This window comes from Mauremys mutica, chromosome 4 (genome assembly GCF_020497125.1).
Source record: "Mauremys mutica isolate MM-2020 ecotype Southern chromosome 4, ASM2049712v1, whole genome shotgun sequence".
Lineage (NCBI taxonomy): Eukaryota > Metazoa > Chordata > Testudines > Geoemydidae > Mauremys > Mauremys mutica.
In genome coordinates, this window is record NC_059075.1 from 58,109,906 (window position 1) to 58,131,966 (window position 22,061).

At 39.4% G+C, this 22,061-nt stretch overlaps 2 protein-coding genes across 2 annotated transcripts; one reads left to right on the forward strand and one right to left on the reverse strand.

Annotated features, from left to right (window-relative positions):
- Positions 1–218: 218 nt before the first annotated feature.
- Positions 219–1,948, forward strand: CHRM5 (cholinergic receptor muscarinic 5). The gene has a single exon (XM_045016424.1). The coding sequence runs from the start codon at positions 368–370 to the stop codon at positions 1,946–1,948; it is 1,581 nt and encodes a 526-aa protein (XP_044872359.1). The 5' UTR covers positions 219–367.
- Positions 1,949–17,774: 15,826 nt separating this feature from the next.
- Positions 17,775–21,848, reverse strand: LOC123368070 (fibrinogen-like protein 1). Its single transcript, XM_045012550.1, has 3 exons — positions 21,704–21,848; positions 20,648–20,831; positions 17,775–18,523 (listed from the first exon to the last, which is right to left on the reverse strand). Exons 2-3 carry the CDS (start codon positions 20,793–20,795, stop codon positions 17,826–17,828), a joined length of 846 nt encoding a protein of 281 aa, XP_044868485.1. The 5' UTR covers positions 20,796–20,831; positions 21,704–21,848; the 3' UTR covers positions 17,775–17,825.
- Between the last annotated feature and the right edge of the window lie 213 nt (positions 21,849–22,061).

The window sequence follows — 22,061 nt, forward strand, 5'->3', positions numbered from 1 at the left end:
TCCCTAAAATGTGTGTTTAATTTATGAGTAGAATGATGGAAATAGCAATCAAAATGCAAAGAAAGCATGAAAATAATCTGATTATAATGTTCCATTTGCAGCAAAAACAGTCATTTGAACCAATTTGTGTCATTTAAAACATTAAAATAACATTTTTATTGTTTCTAACATTCTATATAAATATACAATGGCTTAAAATGTCGATATTTTGTGCTAAATAAGTCTGTTGAAAGTCCAGTGCTGTTTAATGAACTGCACTCTCTTTTTCCCCTTTATTCTTTACAGGTGTCTTCAAAAAATATTATCAAGTACAGAAAACATTCTGCAATGACCTTAATATCCTGGTGATAATACACTACGAACAAGAATGGAAGTAAATTCAACTATTGTAAACAGTAGTTCTGTTAACCATAAACAGTTAGAAGGGCATAGCCTTTTGGAAGTAATCGCAATTGCCAGTGTCACAGCGATTGTAAGCCTAATAACCATAGTGGGAAACATTCTTGTAATGATATCATTCAAAGTCAACAGTCAACTCAAAACTGTTAACAATTATTACTTGCTCAGCCTTGCTTGTGCAGACCTCATCATTGGAATATTTTCTATGAATCTTTACACATCTTATATACTAATAGGTCATTGGTCTCTTGGAAGTCTGGCATGTGATCTGTGGCTAGCATTGGACTATGTAGCTAGCAATGCCTCAGTAATGAACTTGCTAGTTATCAGTTTTGATCGATACTTTTCCATCACAAGACCTCTAACCTACAGGGCTAAGCGCACACCCAAAAGGGCTGGCATTATGATTGGTCTAGCTTGGTTAATTTCCTTTATTCTGTGGGCACCACCAATCTTATGCTGGCAGTATTTTGTGGGGGAACGAACTGTCCCATCTGAAGAATGCCAGATACAATTTTTGTATGAACCCATTATCACCTTCGGTACTGCAATTGCTGCTTTCTACATCCCAGTGTCAGTGATGACTATTTTATATTGCCGTATTTATAAAGAGACTGAGAAACGTACCAAGGACCTTGCTGAACTTCAAGGCTCTGAGTCTGTGACAGAGCTTGAGATGATAAAACCCCAGAAAGCTCTTCTGAAGTCCTGTTTTAGTTGCAAGCAACAAAATTTAGCCAAAAGGGAGAGATGTCAGGCTTCATGGTCTTCATCCAGTCGAAGCACGTCAGCCACTACAAAAGTACCCCAAACACCAAATACTTGTAATGATTGGTCTAAGGTAGACCAGCTAACCACCTGCAGCAGCTACGCATCCTCAGAAGAAGAGGACAAACCTGCCAATGATTCAGTTTTTCAAGTAACTTACAAGAGTCCAGCCAAAGATAAGAAAGAAGAGTTTAATGAGGAGGAGAATAAGGAAGTTTTTATCAAAGACCACCCTATGGAAAATGATTTTGAGACCCAGAAATACTTTCTATCTCCAGCCAAAAGCCAAGTGCAAAAAAGTCCAAAATGTGTGGCCTACAAATTCCACTTGGTGGTTAAGGCTGATGGCACCCAGGAAACCAACAATGGTTGCCGAAAAGTAAAAATAACTACTTGTTCTGCTGCTTTATCAAAGGACCCTTCCATCAAAGACATGGATCCAAATTTAACTAACCAAATCACTAAAAGGAAAAGAATGGTCCTTATAAAGGAGCGCAAAGCTGCCCAGACTTTAAGTGCCATTCTTCTAGCTTTTATCATCACTTGGACTCCCTACAATATAATGGTTTTGGTCTCCACATTTTGCGCAGACTGCATTCCCCTAACACTGTGGCATCTTGGATATTGGCTGTGCTATGTGAATAGCACTGTTAACCCTATCTGTTATGCTCTCTGTAACAAAACGTTCAGAAAAACTTTTAAGATGCTACTCTTCTGTCAATGGAAAAAGAAAAAAATGGAAGAGAAGTTGTACTGGCAGGGTAATACCAAACTGCTATAATTGTAGTAGATGATGAGAGGAAAACATAAAAAGTACGTAGTGACATTGTCCATGCATCGTAAATTGGCAGCAGTTCTTTCTTTTCAAAGTTGTTGCTTTACATCTCTGGGGACAAAAATTCCTGCACAGAAAAGCCACATTTTGCATAATGACAGTCTTGTGCATGGGTTCAAGAGGAAAGCAGCAGCTGCTATGATTGTCTATGAGTGTCTGCAGTCACTCAATGGAGCTGCATTACTGTCAACATCTTAGGGGCCTGTGGTGTTCCCTTTCAGCCAGAGAATAAGTAGAGTGAATCACAGACCCCTGGAAATTAGAGATGGATAGACCTGTTAGGTCATCGAGTCCATCTCCCTGCAGTTGCAAGACTGTTTTCCTGTGTATTTTCTAGTGTTTTGTCTATTCTAGTTTTATATATCCCTAACAATGGACCTTGCATTAATTCCCTTGTGACACTATTCCATAGCCTGATGAAATGGCACAAGGACCTTTAAAGGTGAAAACAGCAGTGCCCTAAATAAAGCATTGGGGGATCCTTTGGATCCCAAACGGGCAAATCTGTTGAGGGCAAGTGTAATGCTAAGAAAATGTTCTATTGTAGGATAACTTTTCTGAGTGAAGGGAGGGCTCATAGTTGGTGTAAAATACAATGTCGTATATTAAGAACCCAATGCCCATACCAAGGCTGTCATACAAGGTAGTATCACCTGGAAACTAATTAGCAGAAATTTCTGAATTTGTATTTCTTCATATACCAGAAGGTTGTTGTTTTTTTAAAGTCACTATACCAGTACAAAGTGATGGTGCAAAACAGAATCTCTTCTTTAACTCCACTACTCCCCACCAGAAAATCTACCTTTAGTTTAATGATATACAGAACACAGGAAAAATATAAACTGATATCATGCAGTCATCAATATATCATAAAGTTATTAAAAATACTGAGAAAATTGGTATTGCTGTTAGATGAAAACAGGATTTTTTGTGACTCAACTCTGATTGTTTCTATATTAATCTTGACATTATTTAGCACTTATGCAGCACTTTTGATCTTCAAAGAACTTTACAAATATTGCCTAACTAATTTGTTTATATGTTCTCTTTGGCCAGATCTTCTGGGCCAGTCAAACTGCTGGGCTGGGGGAAAGGTGACTGTTAACCATATTTGTGGCTCCTGGGTTCCGGGGCCAGCATGTGCAGGCCCTGAGCCCAAGAACAAGTTAGTGCAGGCCCCAAGGGGCTGTTCCAGACACTGAGGTTTGCTGGGGCCTAAGGATCCCCCAGTAATGCCTCTCCTGAAAGGAGGGGTGGGGTATTCAAGATGGTATTGTGGTTCTGGGCTGCATGGAGGATTCTGTTTGGCAGGAGTCCTCATGTAGATGGAGTCACTGTCATGAAGGCCACTTGCAGCACAAAGCTGCTGAAATGGGGTAATGATCTGGCTCACTACAGTGTAATAAAATCAAGTATCAAAAAAATCAGGAGGAAACAAAGGAAATGGCAACAGAAATCAGAGGGTATAAGAAAAGACTGAGAATAAACAAATGTTTATAAAAAGATGACAAAATACAGGTCCTGTAAGGAATTACAAATACTGCACTAGAGATGAGCCCAAGTCACAGGGTTCAGATCCAGATCTATCTAGCCTTTATCAAACTTCAGGGGTATTTGGATCTAGAGTTTTGATTTGGGCCTATCTCCATATTTCATCTCACAAAATACTGAATATTATAATACAGTGTGACATGAAATACTTGCACAGTGCAGAGAGAATGCAGCAGATTTCGTGCTAGTTATCCTGAATTTGTCATTGTTTTCAGTAAAGTTTGTTTTTAGTGGAGTTGGCATATAATTTAGTTAATGGTAATTATCATGAAAGACATGTTTTTTTCCATAACTATCCAATTAATTCATGTAAATGACCACTGTGTAAGTAATTTTTTTAATATTCCTAATTTTCAGAGGGAAAATATATGTCAATGAAAGGCTAGCAATATGTGAAAAAATGTATTTTGAATTCAACATGATTGATTTTGAAGTACATTGTATTGTCCCAGTTATTTCTGGTACTTTAGCATATGATTATTAAAGGGAAGTATGGGTTTTTATAAAGACCGTTTTATTGATTTACCTCTGTCACCATCCAGAGCTTTTTCTGTGTATAGTGAGTGGCTATTATAGTGGGTTCATCTTATTTTGCATTGGATCAAACACATAAGTAGTGTGTTTGATTCAACACAATATTAATGCACACATCTGTGACAAAAGCTATAGTAAAGGCAAAATGTATAAGTCTGTACGAATTCTTGCTAGCTGCAATGTTGTTGCTAAAGTAAAGCATTGGCTTCTACTTCTGAAGTTAAATGAGATATTTTTGTTGTCCCTTTTTGGCTTCTGTTAAACAAGAGTGTTTTGTAAATGTTTATGGACTCTGTGCTGAATAGATGTATAAGGTAGATTGTACAGCGATGGATGCAACTATGTCAGTTCAATGTAATTGTGAAATATGTGCTCAAACTATGCTGCTAGCATCTGAGACATTACACTACCAAACTGCGAGGTACGTTGTAAATACCTGGAATTATATAAAAGAAATCTAGGATGTTTATGCTTTCCTGTTATGTAGTATGGTACCATGAACCTCAACAAAACATAATTTATTAGCTAAGTATACCTTGTTTTCAAGTTCTGTAAAGCTCCATTTTAAACTTAACATAGACTAAGTTACATTATCTGGATTCCTGTTCTTTTAATGATTTTTTACACCAGGGGTTCTCAAACTGGGGGGGTCGTGACCCCTTAAGGGGTCGCAAGGTTATTACATGGAGCATCGTGAGCTGTCAGCCTCCACCCCAAACCCCGCTTCACCTCCAGCATTTATAATAGTGCTAACTATAACAAAAGTGTTTTTAATTTATAAGGTGGGGTCACATTCAGAGGCTTGCTGTGCGAAAGGGGTCATCCGTACAAAAGTTTGAGAACCACTGCTTTACACAACCATTAATTTTAATAATTGGTTATGAACTAGGGATCTTGTGAAGAGGTCTTTTTTGGTTAAACTTCTATATCTTTAAGTAAGAGTTCCCCAGTCCAATCGCACATGAATATTTTTGAGGATCTAATCCTTGCTCAAAATAAATGTCATAATTTCTTCTCTCTTTCCATATACTCTCAATCCCTTTCCGCTAAAAAGTATCAAATAAAGTAGTCATTACTCTTCTGTAGATTTAATTCTGTTTGAAGACGCAGACTTGAAAGATGTTCAGAGTTCTAGCATAGAATATCTAATTAAAATGGACATATATTCACCTTTTTGTGGGAGGCACTCAGGATACAGCAGGGCCTAGATTGGGCTCAAAAATCCTTCTTTTGTGGAAAAATCCTGTTGAATTTAAGAAGGATGAAACCAAAAGAGATCTACAGACATTATTCTAACTAACCTATAGAATTTGATAGAGAATTATCTTTTCATTAGAATTTTTAAATCAACCTATAGGATTCAATAGAGAATCATACCCGTGCTTTAGGAATCCACAGATTGGTTTAAACATTTTGTAGAAGAAAGATCAATCTCTCTTATATTTTTTAAGATTATTCCATGGGGTCAATTTTGTTTCTCATTTCTTTTATTCAGAGGTAGGTCCAAACTGAGACCTGGATCAGAATGCTGTGAATTTAAGGGGCACATGGTTCTGGATCCAGATGTGAATATATACTTCAAAAAAAATTCCTACTCCAAACACTTCCATCTCCATCCTCAACTTGGGGGAAAATTCAGATTCTGATCATATAATAGAACTCAGCATCATGAAAAGGCCTCATTGCTACTTTTAATTACATTTAATCTCAGTATTACTTATTCTGGTCACTTTCCAGAAAATTGGCATATTTGGTACATAACAATTTAAAATTAATTGTACAGGTCAAACTTATTTAATATGTCTAAGAACAAATGTCCCTAAGGATAGTCACACTTGAAGAAGCTTTCTACCTAATACACGCAAAAAGTAAAAACATCAATGAGACATGGTAAGTGGCTTAAATCTGATAAATGAGAACCCATGATAACAATTAAAGAATCCCATGTAATTCTGGAAAATGCTGTTATTGTCCTAGAGAAAAGTCACTACAAAATTGGGTGCTTTTATTGTGGGAAAGTAGAGCTGAACCAAAAACCCATACCCCCAAACCCTCAAACTTCAGCAAAGTTTGATGTTTGAACCCAGATTCTGATTTGAACTTTGCAAAAGGCTCCTATCTATATTATGGGCCAGCCAAAACTCTAAATCCAAAATATCTTCCAATCCATTTGTTCCAGGAGAATATGGAGTTGATGTAACCTGTTTGATACAATTTCTTTGTTAAACAGCTGAAATTCTTCTGAGGTGAATTGAGTTCTGTTCATACTGATAATCTATTCAGAAACTTCTGTCCATGAAAACAATTATCTTAACACTTCCATTGTGTGCAGTGAGTTAGTTGAATTCATACAGAATACTTCAGGCCATTTAGAATGAGCATCTACTGCAATTAAAAAAAGTGTATTTCCCATAAGTGGTCCAGTATAATCTATGTGGATTCATTACCACGGTGACTCCCAAGAATTCAAAGGAGCATATTTAAGCATGTGATACATTTGATGACAAATTTGACATTGTTTTGCCATTTCCTTCACATGTGTATCAATCTGTGGACACCACACAAAATTCCTGGTAAGGACTTTCATTTTTACAATTCCCAAATGGCCTTCATCAAATTCTTGGAATACATATGTCCTGGGGTTTGTAGGAATAACCACTCTAGTACTACACATTAGGCAACCTTAATATATACGTATTTAACTGTTCTTTTCAAGCAAAGAAAGCTGGAAGTTGTTTGTGTGCATAAGCCATCCATTCATTATATATTATACATTTTAGCCAGTACTGGATCACTTTCAGTTTTGTGTTTTACCGTGGCATTTGTCACTGGCAATGGTTCAATTTGTGCCAGTTTGTGTGTCTATTGATACTGCAGTTTCTAGCGCACATTTTAGAGTTAAATCAGTCTCAGTAAATTACTGGGTTTGGATTGCTTCATTCTGCATACCGCACTCTACCGATCCCTTAATTCATCATTTAAACTCCCTCCAAACTGGCAATACTCTTTTAATTTCCAGACTTCAGGTACGTATTCAGAAATTGTTACATTTTCTTTTTGATTCCATTTATAAAAGCAGAAACACTCTTCAATCACCAGTAGTTTTGAGGAGAGATGATTTTGTAGAATTTCAACAATCTCAGCAAATATTTTGTCTGAGGATTTAATAGGTGGTGTTAGGCTACATAGCGGGTTATACATTTTAATACTCATCACACTCAGTAAAACCACCATCTTTTTTCATCAGTTATACTATTAGTAATTATATACTGTTCCAGTCTCTTAATACTACTAGGCTAGTTCTCTACTAAGCTATTAAAGAAGTCTATTTTCCCCAACCAGACATTTTTAACCTTTAAAATATTATGCAAATGTGCAGTTAAATCTGAATCCCAAGGGCTGTAGGCTCCAGTTTCCTTTGTACTTTTACTGAATTTCTGCAATCACTCTCTGCTTCAATGTATTCCTGGATTAGAATCCCATCCTCACTACCAAGTGTTGTGTCTTTTATTCTTTATACAATAAATGTAATATGAAGGAACCACATCAATACAATGGGATTCAGATAACTGGTTTTACTAACTAAATACTTACTAGCATATAAATATTTGGGGTTGGGAGGGAATTCCCCCCCGGGTCAGATTGGCAAAGACTTTATGGGAGTTGGGGTTGCCTTCCTTTGCAGCATAGGGAACAGGTCACTTGCAGGTTTAAACTAGTATAAATGGTTGATTCTCTGTAACTTGAAGTCTTTATATCATGATTTGAGGAATTCAGTAACTCAGCCAGAGGCAACAGGTCTATTACTGGACTGGGTGGGTGAGGTTCTGTGGCCTGCATTGTGCAGGAGATTAGACTAGATGATCATGAAGGTCCCTTCTGGCCTTAAAGTCTACATAAGGCCTACTTACATATAAACACTGCTGCTTTGGCAGGATTCTGGTTGCTCATATTCCTCTTTATAATGCCATGGTGTGACATCTCACATTATTGTCACTCTCAGATTTTAATTGAAGTCTAGTGTCTCTTATTAGTCCTTAGGTGACTTCATATTGCACATTTCCACCTACAAAGAGATGAGCAGGAAGTTATCAAAAACTCAGAAAGGCTGGATTCTCTAATCCACTAAATTCAATCTGTGGCCACTGCTAGATTGAACATAGTGGAGAATTAGGGACAGAAGCTATCCCTGGCAAAGGCTTCAACCTCAAACAAGTATTGTAAATATTAGATTACCCGGGAACTTTGAATGGAAGACAAATGGGCTCACACAAGGTAGCATCTTTGAGGTCATACCATTTGGCATCAAGGAGATGTAGTGGGATAAATCTCATGATTGAAATATTGGTATAGAGAGGTATAGTTTGCAGGGGGAAAAAAGCAGGTATTGCATTATACATCAAGAATATATACACTTGTTCTGCTGTCCAGAAGGAGGTGAAAGCCACACCAAATTAAACTCTCTGGGTGAAGATAAAAGGGCAAAATAACAGGGGTGATGTCATGGTAGAGGTCCACTATAGACCACCAAATCAGGAGGAAGAGGTAGATGAGGCATTTCACATGACATTCTCATAAGTAAACAAAGGAAATGTGGTCTAGATGAAGTTACTATAAGGTGGGTGCAAAACTGGTTGAAAGACCACCCTTAAAGAGTAGTTATCAATGTTCACGGTGAAACTGGGCTGCTGTATCTAGTGTGGTCATGCAGGGGTCTATCCTGGGTCTGGCACTATTCGTTATTTTCATTAATCACTTGAATAATGGAGTGGAGAGTATGCTTATAAAATTTGTGCATGACACCAAGCTCAGAGGGGCTGCAAGCACATTGGAGGACAGGATTAGAATTCAAAATAAACTTGACAACTTGGAGAATTGGTATGAAATCAACAAGATGAAATTCAGTAGAGACATGTGAAAAGTACTGCATATAGGAAGGAAAGAGCAAATGCACAACTGCAAAATGGGGAATAACTGGCTAGGCAGTAATACCGCTTAAAAGGATCTGGGAGTATAGTGGATCACTAAGTGAATATCAGCTAACATGATGCAGTTCCTAAAAAGGCTAATATCATTCTGGAGTGAATTAACAGGAGTATTGTATGTAAGAGATGAGAAATAATTGTCCCATTTTACTAAGAATTAGTGAGGCCTCAGCTGGAATACTGTGTCCACTTCTGGATACCATACTTAAAAAAAAAAAAAAGATGTAGACAGAGTGGAGAGAGTCCAGAGGAGAACAACAAAAATGATAAAAGGTTTAGAAAAGCTGACCTATGAGAAAAGGATAGAAAAACTGGGCATGTTTAGTCTTGTGAAAAGAAGTTATCATGTTCCCCCTCAGTTTATCTTTAAATATATTAAATGCTTTTATAATGAGGACCGTGATCAATTATTTTCCATGTCCACTGAAGGAAGGACAAGCAATAATGGGCTTAATCTGCAGCAAGGGAGATTTAGGTTAGATATTAGAAAAAAGCTTTCTAAATATAAGGGTAGTTAAACTCTGAAATAGGCTTCCAATGGAGGTTTGTAAGAAGACATTTGACAAAACACCTAGACATACTTGATTAAGCACATGGGGCTGGACTTGATGACCTCTGGAGATCCCTTCCAGACCTACATTTCTATGATTCTATTTTCTATGATTTCTATGAAAATTATTAGGCAGTAAATCTCTTGTTCCTTATGCAGACTTCCCCACTTTGTTGCTGTTACATACACTTAATTGTATGATTTTGACAAAACATATTCACTTTTATACTTTGGTGCACAAATACAGGTGCCCACTAATCTTCTCAGAGATGATTTCTCAGTCTCTATAATCTGGCCTCAAAAACATGTGTGTATGTGTCACTTGGATTCTCTAGAGCCAGAGGAGAATGGCAACCTCATAGTTCCCCACCAAACATTTCAGACTCTTTTCAGCAAAACAATAATACAGAGATCCTTACAGGCAGCAGGAATTCTAGTCCCTGAGCGAAAAGCTGACTGTTTCCTCAGTTTCTAGCAAGCTAGGGAATCTGTAGCCTATTCCAAAGCAGTACAGGTACTGAGAGCCAGCCCTCATAGCAGACACATCTCTTGGTCCTACATCAATCAGCCACTGAGTTCACAGTGCTGTCTCTAATGCCCATACTTGTAACCTTTTGTTCGTTTGAGCTCCAGTTCACAAATGGTGAATGTGTGGAACCTATGAGAATGCTTGCCCTTAATTGAAACTGTATGTACAGCTTTGGAAACAGCCACTGAGCATATCTAATAGCTACCACCAGGGGCGGCTCTAGGTATTTTGCTGCCCCAAGCACGGCAGGCAGGCTGCCCTCGGCAGCTTGCCTGCGGGAGGTCCCCGGTCCCACGGATTCGGCAGCACGCCTGCGGGAGGTCCACCGAAGCCATGGGACCAACCGACCCTCCGCAGGCAAGCCGCCGAAAGCAAACTGCCTGCCGCCCTCGCGGCGACTGGCAGAGCGCCCCCCGTGGCTTGCCGCCCCAGGCACATGCTTGGCGTGCTGGTGCCTGGAGCCGCCCCTGCTACCACACCCTTCCTGTCCTTCCTAAATTGCCCTGGCCCATTCTGCATGTGTATATGCACATAGGACTCAACTATAATCCATCTTTCCTCCCCTTACTTCTCTTCCTTTATTTGAACATCAGATACTGCAATATAAGCATGTGAATTACATTAACCTATCTCCTGCAGACCCCACCTGTGTTTTTAATTCCTGGTCTCCTTTGCAGTACATGGTGAAAAATAATTCTTACTGCTTAGCTACTTCATTTCACAGTCTATTTCTCATCTCTCTAACTATACCCTATGGATCCCCCCCCGAAAGGTGCTGTAATTTCTTTGCTTTAAGTTAATATGCATGGAAATTATGATCACACTTCTAATATTTTAAAGAAATTCCATTTTAAGATTCCATTTTAAATTGAAAAGCAGAAGGTTGCCAACCTCTAATGAGTAAGCATCTTTAATGGAAAACTCTAAAGTAATACAAAAGATCTTTTAATTATTACACTGATTTTGTGCATAAAATAACAATAAAAACTAACAAAGGAAGCTGTAGATGCCATATAGATATTTTGGTGATGCAGAGTAGGATTGAGTGAAGACAAATCTATTCATATGCACAAGAAAGGAACTTTTCAGAATGTTGTTGTTAGATAAATCCTTTTCTTTATACTTTTTAAAGTGATTAATTTAAAAATAGTTTAATAACTGTTAAAGAACAAATGTCTATAGATAAGAACATCGTATTTCATATTCATTCAGTAACATTATATTTCAGGTATCAGAGGGGTAGCCGTGGATCTGACTTGCATCCGACTAAGTGGGTATTCACCCACGAAAGCGCATGCTGCAAAATGTCTGTTAGTCTATAAGGTGCCACAGGATTCTTTGCTGATATTATATTTCATATTCATAACAAGAGAAATGCCTGTGTTTAAATAAAGTCAAAGTTGAGTAACAACATCCAAAGCTAGCAAATGTGAAATAAGGCTAATATTTAGAGCTCTGCGTAGATAAAAAAATTGTATCCACATCTGATCTGCGATCTGCAAAAAGATCTGCAGATATCCACAGATTTTCAGGACTTTAGATATAAAATTTGCATCCATATCCATCTGTGATCCACAAAAATGGTCTCCAGATATCCGCATATTATTACAATACATTAACTCCTCTCTTAATGTTGTAGTTATGTTCCTGAAAAATGCTACTTTAAGCGAAATGATGTTAAGCCAATCCAATTTCCCCATAAGAATTAATGTAAATAAGGGGGTTAGGTTCTAGGAAATTTTTTTCGCCAAATTCTATATATATATACTTTTTAAACAAACAATTTAATACCGTACTCAGCAATGATGATTGTGAAGCTTGGCTTAGGTGGTGAAGTCAGAGGATGGAAGAGGGTGGGATATTTCCCAGGGAATGCCTTACTGCTAAATGATGAACTAGCACTTGGCTAAGGCCTCAAGGGTTCACACATTGTTGTTAATGAAGCCTCACACTCTACAAGGCAGCACGAATGGAGGGAGGGGAGACAGCATGGCAGAGAGAGACAGAGACACGCACCGTGTGTGTGAGAGAGAAATGCGCATTACCCCATTAAGTACGCTGACCCCACTCTAAGTACATTGCCTTTTTAAGTAGATCAGCAAGTTGAGACAGCAGCTGCTGCCAGCAAGCTTCCTCTGTCCTGAGCCCTGTCATGTCCTCCCCCTGCTCTGTGGAGATGAGGTAAAGGAGCGGGGTGGAGCAGGGGGGAAGGGGGACATCTTGTCATTATCACCCCTCATTCCCCCACCTCTGCACAGCAAGCAGGAGGCTCCCAGGAGCAGCTCCAAGGCAGAGGGCAGGAGCAGCACACAGCAGTGGGGGGAGGGACAGCTGAACTGCCCGGCAATTGATAGCCTGCTGGGCGGCTGCCGCACAGGGAACTTAGGGGGGTGGGGAGCTGATAGGGGGACTGCCGGTCCACCCTGGTTCCAAGCCCCTACCAGTTAGCTCCAACAGGCTGCTCTTCCTGCAAGCAGTAGACAAAGCAGGCTGCTGCCAAACAACGTTATAAGGGAGCATTGCACAACTTTAAACAAGCATGTTTTCTAATTGATCAGCAATGTAACAACGAAACAACGTTAACTGGGATGACTTTAAGTGAGGCATTACTGTAATGTGAAGAAAAGGCTAGAAATATATCATGAATTAGGGGAGAAGCAACACCCTTAACATTGTCTCTATAATGGAATAATATCCTGCAAAATTTCATTTTAAAAATCAAGCAAGACTACAACACAGAAATAAACAGAGAAATATAGGTAACAGTGTAAAGATTTTTTTTTGCATTGTATTGCAACAACTCAAAAATTACCATTTTGTTTTCAATTTTTTAAAACTGATCACCAAGTTTCATCCTGGAGAGAATTTTATAGGTGTTGTAAACCCAGAATATAGGACTTTCTAATGGAAAGGCTGATAAGATCATAAACTCGGGCTAGTTTAATAAAAATAAAAGAATACTCTTTGTTGGATATTTAGTCCTATTTGGGCTCATAAAAAAGGGAATGGGGAGAGAACTAACAGGGGAGAGAAGCCATGTGAGGTAAGATTTAGGAAGACACAATTTTAAGTATTGAAATATCTCTTTCTACAGATGAAAAGCAAAGGCTTGATGCTGCCCTCTGGTATGCAGTGATCACCGATATGCAACCTTTAAACACAGCAACTGCATACACACACACACCCCTAGGGTGACCAGATGTCCTGATTTTATAGGGACAGTCCCGATTTATGGGATTTTTTCTCATATAGGCTCCTATTACCCCCTACCCCCGTCCCGATTTTTCACACTTACTGTCTAGTCGCCCTAACACACACACACAGACACACACACGGTGACTTTGTAAGACACATGAAAATGAGCAATCATGTATATGTCAAATGCAAATATGAATACTCACATAAGAAGAAAATATTCTGACTCACATATATGTACGCTGCCGCCCTCTACTGGATACAGTATGTCAGATCTGCACATTTCCATATCAGTCCTCTCTTATGGCCAAGGCAGTTGAGCTGTTTCTTTAAATAACTTGGTAGAGGCCTGTATTTCTGCCTGGTTCTAGTCCCATTACTGGATGTACTATATGTGGTCGGTAGATGAGAGTCATGACTATAGTCCCAATCTTGCAAGCTTTTTGAGCACGAAACTTGTACAGTGGCAGGACTGAATTCTGAATATTTAGGAAGATCTATAGTAGATTCATGTCATAATTAGGGCTGTCAAGTGATTACAAAAATTAATCATGCGATTAATTGCGCTGTTAAACAACAATAGAATACCATTTATTTTAAATATTTTTGGATGTTTACTACATTTTAAAATATATTAATTTCAATTACAACACAGAATACAAAGTGTACAGTGCTCACTTTATTTTTGATTACAAATAATTGCACTATAAAAAAATGTTTTTTTCAATTCACCTACTATAAGTACTGTAGTGCAATCTCTTCAGCATGAAAATTGAATTTATGTACAAAAAAACTGCATTCAGAAACAAACCATGTAAAACTTTAGAGTCTACAAGTTCACTCAGTCCTATTTCTTGGTCAGCCAATCACTCAAACAAATAAGGTTGGTTACAATTTGCAGGAGATAATGCTGCCTGCTTCTTGTTTACAATGTCACGTGAAAGTGAGAACAGGCGTTCACATGGCACTGTTGTAGCTGGCATTGCAAGATATTTACGTGCCAGATGCGCTAAAGATTCATATGTCCCTTCATGCTTCAACCACCATTCCAGAGGACCTGCTTCCATGCTGGTGATGAGTTCTGCTTGATAACAATCCAAAGCAGTGTGGACTGGCACATGTTCATTTTCATCATCTGAGTCAGATGCCACCAGCAGAAGGTTGATTTTCTTTTTTGGTGGCTTGGGTTCTGTAGTTTCCGCATCAGTGTGTTGCTCTTTTAAGACTTCTGAAAGCATGCTGCACACCTCGTCACTCTCAGATTTTGGAAGGCACTTCAGATTCTTAAACCATGGGTCGAGTGCTGTAGCTATCTTTAGAAATCTCACATTGGAATCATCTTTGCGTTTTGTCAAATCAATTTTTTATCAAGCAGAACCCATCATCAGCATGTCCTCTGGAATGGTGGCCAAAGCATGAAGGCACATACGAATGTTTAGCATATCTTGCACATAAATACCTTGCAACGCCGGCTACAAAAGTGCCATGCAAATGCCTGTTCTCACTTTCAGGTGACATTGTAACTAAGGGTACGTCTACACTACGGGATTATTCCGATTTTACATAAACCGGTTTTGTAAAACAGATTGTATAAAGTCGAGTGCACGTGGCCACACTAAGCACATTAATTCGGCGGTGTGCGTCCATGGTCCGAGGCTAGCGTCGATTTCTGGAGCGTTGCACTGTGGGTAGCTATTCCGTAGCTATCCCATAGTTCCCGGAGTCCCCCCCTCCTTGGAATTCTGGGTTGAGATCCCAGTGCCTGATGGGGCAAAAATCATTGTCGCGGGTGGTTCTGGGTAAATGTCGTCAGTCATTCCTTCCTCCGGGAAAGCAACAGCAGACAATCATTTCACGCCCTTTTTCCCTGGATTGCCCTGGCAGACGCCATAGCTGAGGTTGGCCGGGGGCGCAAAGACAAAAATGGGAATGACTCCCCGAGTCAATCCCTCCTTTATGGTATCTAAAAATAGAATCAGTCCTGCCTAGAATATGGGGCTAGTGTACTAGAGAACCAGTGTATCAGAGAACCAGAGAGTACAGCTGCTCCGTGTCAGACCCTGCAGAAATGATGAGCTGCATGCCATTCACGGGGGGTGGCCCTGCAACAACCCCACCCGTTGCTTCCCTCCTTCCCCAACCTTCCTGGGCTAGCGTGGCAGTGTCCCCCCCATTTGTGTCATGAAGTAATAAAGAATGCAGGAATAAGAAACAGTGACTTGTTAGTGAGATAAAATGAGGGGAAGGCAGCCTCCAGCTGCTATGATAATCCAGGGAGGACATTAAGCTGTGTGGGGGAGAGGAGCCCAGCATCCCGCTGCTATGAGAGTACAGGCAGTACAGAAGCTTTTTTTTACACATGAAAGGGAGGGGGCTGATGAAGCTCAGCCCCCAGTTGCTATGATGAGGACGGTTATCAGCCGTTCTGTACCATCTACTGGGAATGACCGGGAATCATTCCTATTTTTACCCAGGCGCCCCCGGCCAGCCTCACCTGAGGCCAGCCAGGAGCACTCACGGGCTGATGACGAGAACGGATACCAGTCCTACTGTACCGTCTGCCACCGGGGAGAGGGGAGAGGATGCTGCTGTTTAGCTTTCCAGCACCCTGTCTACCAGCAGCATGCAGTAGACATAGGGTGACATTGAAAAAAGGCGAGAAACAATTTTTTTCCCCTTTTCTTTCGGGGGGCGGGGGGTGAAGGGTGTAAATTGATGACATACACCCTGAAACACCCGGGAAAATGTTTTTGACCCTTCAGGCACTTGGAGCCCAGCCAAGAATGCAAATGCTTTCCGGAGACTGCGGGGACTGTGGGATAGCTGGAGTCCTCAGTACCCCCTCCCTCCCTCCATGAGCGTCCATTTGATTCTTTGGCTTTCCGTATTACGCTTCTCACGCAGCACTGTGCTGAGTCCCTGCTGTGACCTCTGTCTATCATAGCCTGGAGATTTTTTCAAATGCTTTGTCATTTCGTCTTCTGTAACGGAGCTGTGATAGAACAGATTTGCTTCCCCATACAGCGATCAGATCCAGTATCTCCCGTACAGTCCATGCTGGAGCTCTTTTTGGATTTGGGACTATATCGCCACCTGTGCTGATCAGAGCTCCACGCTGGGCAAACAGGAAATGAAATTCAAAAGTTTGCGGGGCTTTTCCTGTCTACCTGGCCAGTGCATCCGAGTTCAGATTGCTGTCCAGAGAGGTCACAATGGTGCACTGTGGGATACTGCCTGGAGGCCAATACCGTCGATTTGCGGCCACACTAACCCTAATCCGATATGGTAATACCGATTTCAGCGCTACTCCTCTCGTCGGGGAGGAGTACAGAAACCGGTTTAAAGAGCCCTTTATATCGATATAAAGGTCCTCGTTGTGTGGACGGGTGCAGCATTAAATCAGTTTAATGCTGCTAAAATCGGTTTAAATGCGTAGTGTAGACCAGGCCTAAGAAGCAGACAGCATTATCTCCTGTAAATTGTAACCAACCTTGTTTGTCTGAGTGACTGGCAGAATAAGAAGTAGGACTGAGTGGACTCGTAGGCTATGCTTTCACAATAAAGAGACTGCACTTCAGTACTTCTATGAGGTGAACTGAAAGATACTAGTTCTTTTGTTTATCATTTTTACAGTGCATATATTTGTAATAAAAATAATAATATAAAGTGAGCACTGTGCACTTTGTATTCTGTGTCATAATTGAAATCAATATTGAAAATGTAGAAAAACATCCAAAAATATTTAATAAATTTCAATTGGTATTCTATTGTTATAAGTGTGATTAATCATAATTAATTTTTAACCGTGATTAATTTTTTGAGTTAATTGCATGAGTTAACTACGATTAATTGACAGTCCTAGTCATAATGAATCTAGGATTCACATAGGCTATCTGTGAATTAATGAATTTGCTTGTTTACTTTTCTCCTCAAGATCATTAACAAAATGAACAAGACACTAAATAAACCTGAGTCTTTGTCTTCAGGCAGGATATCACACAGATCTATCATTTATTCTTCCCTGTCTATGCCCTGAATGGTGATAATTGAAATAGTTGCTCATACTTATTAGTGCATTTATTATTTGGTACCAGAAGAGTCCAAAATGAGTACATCTAATCAGCTGATGTCTAAATTAGAGAGGAATGTACCAACCCTCCCAGCTCTAAATGTCCCTGAACATTGGGAGAGATTCAGAATCTGAATCCAGATCTGAAATTTTCACCTGACTTTAACACTGTTATAAGTGGAACCAAAACCATGGAAAAAACTTTGGAATGTTCAAAGTCTGTCCCTGAATTTTGTAGTGTGAGCTCATCTTTACTTTGAAATTAGAAGAAATAATCACAGAAAGTAATTATGCTATAGACTAGAAAAAAATTGAACGGATGGAATCCACTCAGGAGATCAAGAAAACACTTGAAGAGAGATTTTTAGAAGCTGATTTTATTGTCTCACCTCATAATGTAGTAATATTATCTACAATTCATCTTTTTCACAATGACAAGCCTTGTTAGGACACTGGCCATGGTAAGTGGGCTTAATCATCATCCAGGCAAACTTGCATAAATGTTCCTTATTGCAGTCTTTTTGCCAGTATATAACATTCCTGCGGTTTAGATTTGCTCCGGCACAAGAATCATACCACCACCCTCCACCTGGAATGCCATTGTACTCTAGTTTGGCACAATTCTGAAAATAATTATCATTATCTCTGTCTTTTGTAGTGAACTTCTGATTATCATGGAGATAAGCTTCTGTGTCCTGGGTCAGGGCATCAGCAGCATTGCCTTTGTATAGGCCAAGCCTGATCCTGTATTGAGACTCTTCATCTTCAATTTTGAACGGTTCATACTCTCCCCATTTGATTTCGGCATTTAAGTCTACGAGTTTGACCCTAAGTGTATATGGCCTTGAGGTGTTAGTTAACTGATACACATATTCATTCCCTAACCAGTAGTTGTCATGAACTGACCCAAATCCATACTTGTAGTCATGCCATATCCTATCAAAGTCCACAGTGCTATTGGCTGTAATATGTTGAATTACCGTCCACCCACCATCCTGCATATTACAGTAAACAACAATAGGATCTTTCATTGGCTGAATGACATAAAGACCATCCTTGGCGCTTCCTTCAGAGTGCTGAAAAATCTCAAAACAATCTCTTGCATGTTCTATGGGGGGAAAAAGAAAAGTATGTTTAACATTTTACTCTGCTCAACTTGTAAACCTCTCAAAATTCTGTCCTTTTAACTTCAGAATGAATGAATGATTGTCCTATCAGTATTTGACAAGGACATAGTATGGTCACATACTGACTTCAGTCCATACATGGGACACCCACTAAAATCAATGGAAGTCGCACAGCAGATGGTCAGGGCAGAATATGCCCGTAAGATGGTGAGGGAGATTTTCAAAGGCAAAAAAATAAATTACTTGCTCAACTCCCATTGTCTTTCAATGACTGTATGGTACTTAGCTACCCTTTGTGTCTCTGAAAATCTCTCCTGTATAATATAATCAGTACCCAAACTCTATAGCAGGAATGCAATCCTATTTTACTGACAAGAATACAGGTAGAATTGGCAAAAAAGAGCATTTATATTAAATTCTAATGATTATGTCCAGTGTTGGTTTATGAAGGGAGTATTTGCACAACTTTCACAAATGCAGAAGTATAGAACAAAGTAGCAAACCTAGAAATTCACTTTAGAAACAGATTTTTTTCATTTATAAATGGCTAGATCTTGACACTGATTTTGGTTAATTGATTTTAGTTGGTGTTGTATTCATGGAACTACGTCAAGGTGTGGTCATTTGTTCCCAGTATTTTATAGATACAGATCAGAGGGGAGCTAACAAAATATTTAACACCAATAACAGGAAAACAGATGAAAAAATCTTTCTTTTCACTTCACTGTGAATTTATGAGCTGAAGCGGGACTTGTATGCTGCCAAGGGCTTAGGTGGGATAAAAGTGGCACATAGATCTTGGGCTGGCCTGCTGCAGCGGGGTGAATTTCATCCTTTGTGAATAAGTCTTAAGTAAATCACTGATAAGGCTCTGTTAAGGCAACAAAGGAACCTTTGGTTACACTCAGGCTGATTGCAAGCAGTTCTGAAACTAAGCCATAATGTCTGTTTTTTTAGCTAAAAAGCATGCACATACATCTCAGCAATTGCTTTTTTGTAGGGAAGGATATTATTTTATATCTATTCCATTAACCAGTGACTCAGACATGAACTAAAATAGACAGTACTTCACAGATATACTATTATTCTATGAATAAAGTTGAAAGGAACTCAGTTACATTATATACTATTTATATTATATTCAGTGAGATACGTTGACAATGTTTGTGAAAAATACCTACAGAACACCAGTAATGGACTACTACAGAACTGGGTTTTTCAGTCCTTAGTTGGTGCTTAGTGTAGAGTTTTGACAGACTAATTGAAAGGAAATAGGGTGTGGTGTATAGAACTTAATTGGTTATTATGTAAAGGAGAACTGTATTCCTGAGATGCTGAGATAGTTCTGGCAAGCCATGTTTTCCAAAGACTTATCAAACACCAAACAGGAGAAATCTGCCCACAGCTAAATATTCAAAGTGAGAGATCAGAAAAGACCCCCTTTTGCCCAACTCTCTAGAACAAAACAAAAGGATGGCTTTGGGCACCCAAAATATGAGTACTTCACAAAGATGGCTTTTCCCAGAAAGAATTTCCTTTTTCCCACAAGGAGAATCTGGCTTCCAGTAAACTCTAGCTCCAGATTATCAGAGTCCTCCACCTGCTGTTGCATAGTGTTCTGAGGGGATGACATAATTCCCAGAATCTGGGCCCCATGTTTCTGTCCACATAGAAGTTCCTAACAGTCCTTGCACTGGCCATACATCTATGGTCTTTCCTTTCCTCAGAGAAAGATCAATTAATATACTGAAGCCTGTCAGGGTTGAGACCATCAACAGACCAGAGGGACACTAAAGAACTGAACACCAAGAAGGCGTCTGGAAGAAAACACATTCTGGGAAAAGATAGGGATTAAAACCCTTTGTAAGTAAAGTGGTTTTAGACTTTTAATATATTTGGAGATCTGTGAATAAGAGGCATTATAGAAGTTCTAACTAGTATTATGAACATTTATTACTAAGTACAGTCTTTGACCTTCAGATGCCTATTAATGTTTGTGAAGTACGCAAAGACTATGGTAGTGAGTGTCATAGAAAAAAAAGATAGTAAAGGCTATAAGGTAAAATAGTGCATACACCCCCGCCATTCCCTCTCTTGATGAGTACCTTTCTCATTGTTGTTACTCAATCTCTGGTAGCCTCCTGGAGGGAGAAGGTGGGCATTAGCAAGCACCACAGCTTCTTCAGCACTTGTCCACACCGCACATTTAAAGAGTAACAGCAGAATAAATCCCACTGAACTTTTCAAATTCATCTTTCTTCTGAGTCAATCCCTCTGCAGAGATGCACACTAAAAACATAACACAGACTGACATTTAAAATTAAATGATTTTTTACTTGCAGAAAAAAAATCTTGAAGGCGAAACAGAAACACCTGCTTTCAACAGAGCCAGTCTGTGCCAAAACAGGCTTTTCACCTCTCACACTCCCTGCTTTCTCAATGTGTCCCATTGCATTTCTGGCAGATCATTTTTATGATGTGTAGTACTGTATCCTATCACTTAGAATACAGCTCATCTTGTTCTTTTACACCATATCAGTCAATGTGACATAACACAATTTTGCATGTGATAAAAACAGATAGAAAATAATGTAATGACAAAGTTTAAATTTAAAAAGCACGTCTCACATTTATCAGATCTGATGCTCGGTATTCCCTGAACCTGATCTGTACTGGTACTAGGGGACAGAAGGAAGAGCTAGCACATGCAATACACCAGCTCCACTTGCTGTCTATGCATAAAGCAGTATTAGATAGCATGGTGTACTAACTGCTGAGAATATTTTCAGGCACCAGAGCTCACTTAAGCACATTTGGACTATAATTTGTATAAAATCCCACCTGTGGCTTCAAGGGACATGTCAGGTAGGCTGAGGTCAGGTGAAGAAAAGCAACCTGTGGATTTGGGGTTTGAATAAACAAAGCAAAAAGGGCTCCCCTTCAACCAGGCTTTCCCTAAATAAAACCACAAGGTGTTTCTTGCAGTCAGAATTCAATAGGTTAAATAAAGACTTTCATAGTCACATTTTCCCCTCCTCCCTGGGTTATCTGACTCCTACATTAGTAACTGTTACTGGCCCTAGTCAAATCTAAAAGAAAACTCTGCATTATAAACTATTCAGAAAACAACTAAAGAAAAGAGCACCAGGCAGACAGCTTACCTCTCGTTTCAAGTGAAGCCTGAGAAAGAAATAGCTGAGCACCAATCAGTGAGCTAATTCTTTGGAACTGTACTTTGCCTGCTGCTGAAGTCCAGGTGAACAGCTTGGCCCTATCTCAAAATCAGAAAGCCAGCAAAAGTGCATCTTCATGATTTCATTGTGTGTTCTTGGACTAGTGGACTTTACTCTGACACATTGCATTTGCAAGCAAGCACATCTGAACTAAAAACCTACAAAGTTCCATCAAGCTTAAAATGCCACCATTAAAACTGAAACCTCTGTGATTAGGGAGTGTACACGGTGCTGGAGAACAGTGTACATTTAGGACCCAATGCAACAAAGCGCTTAAGTTCATTCC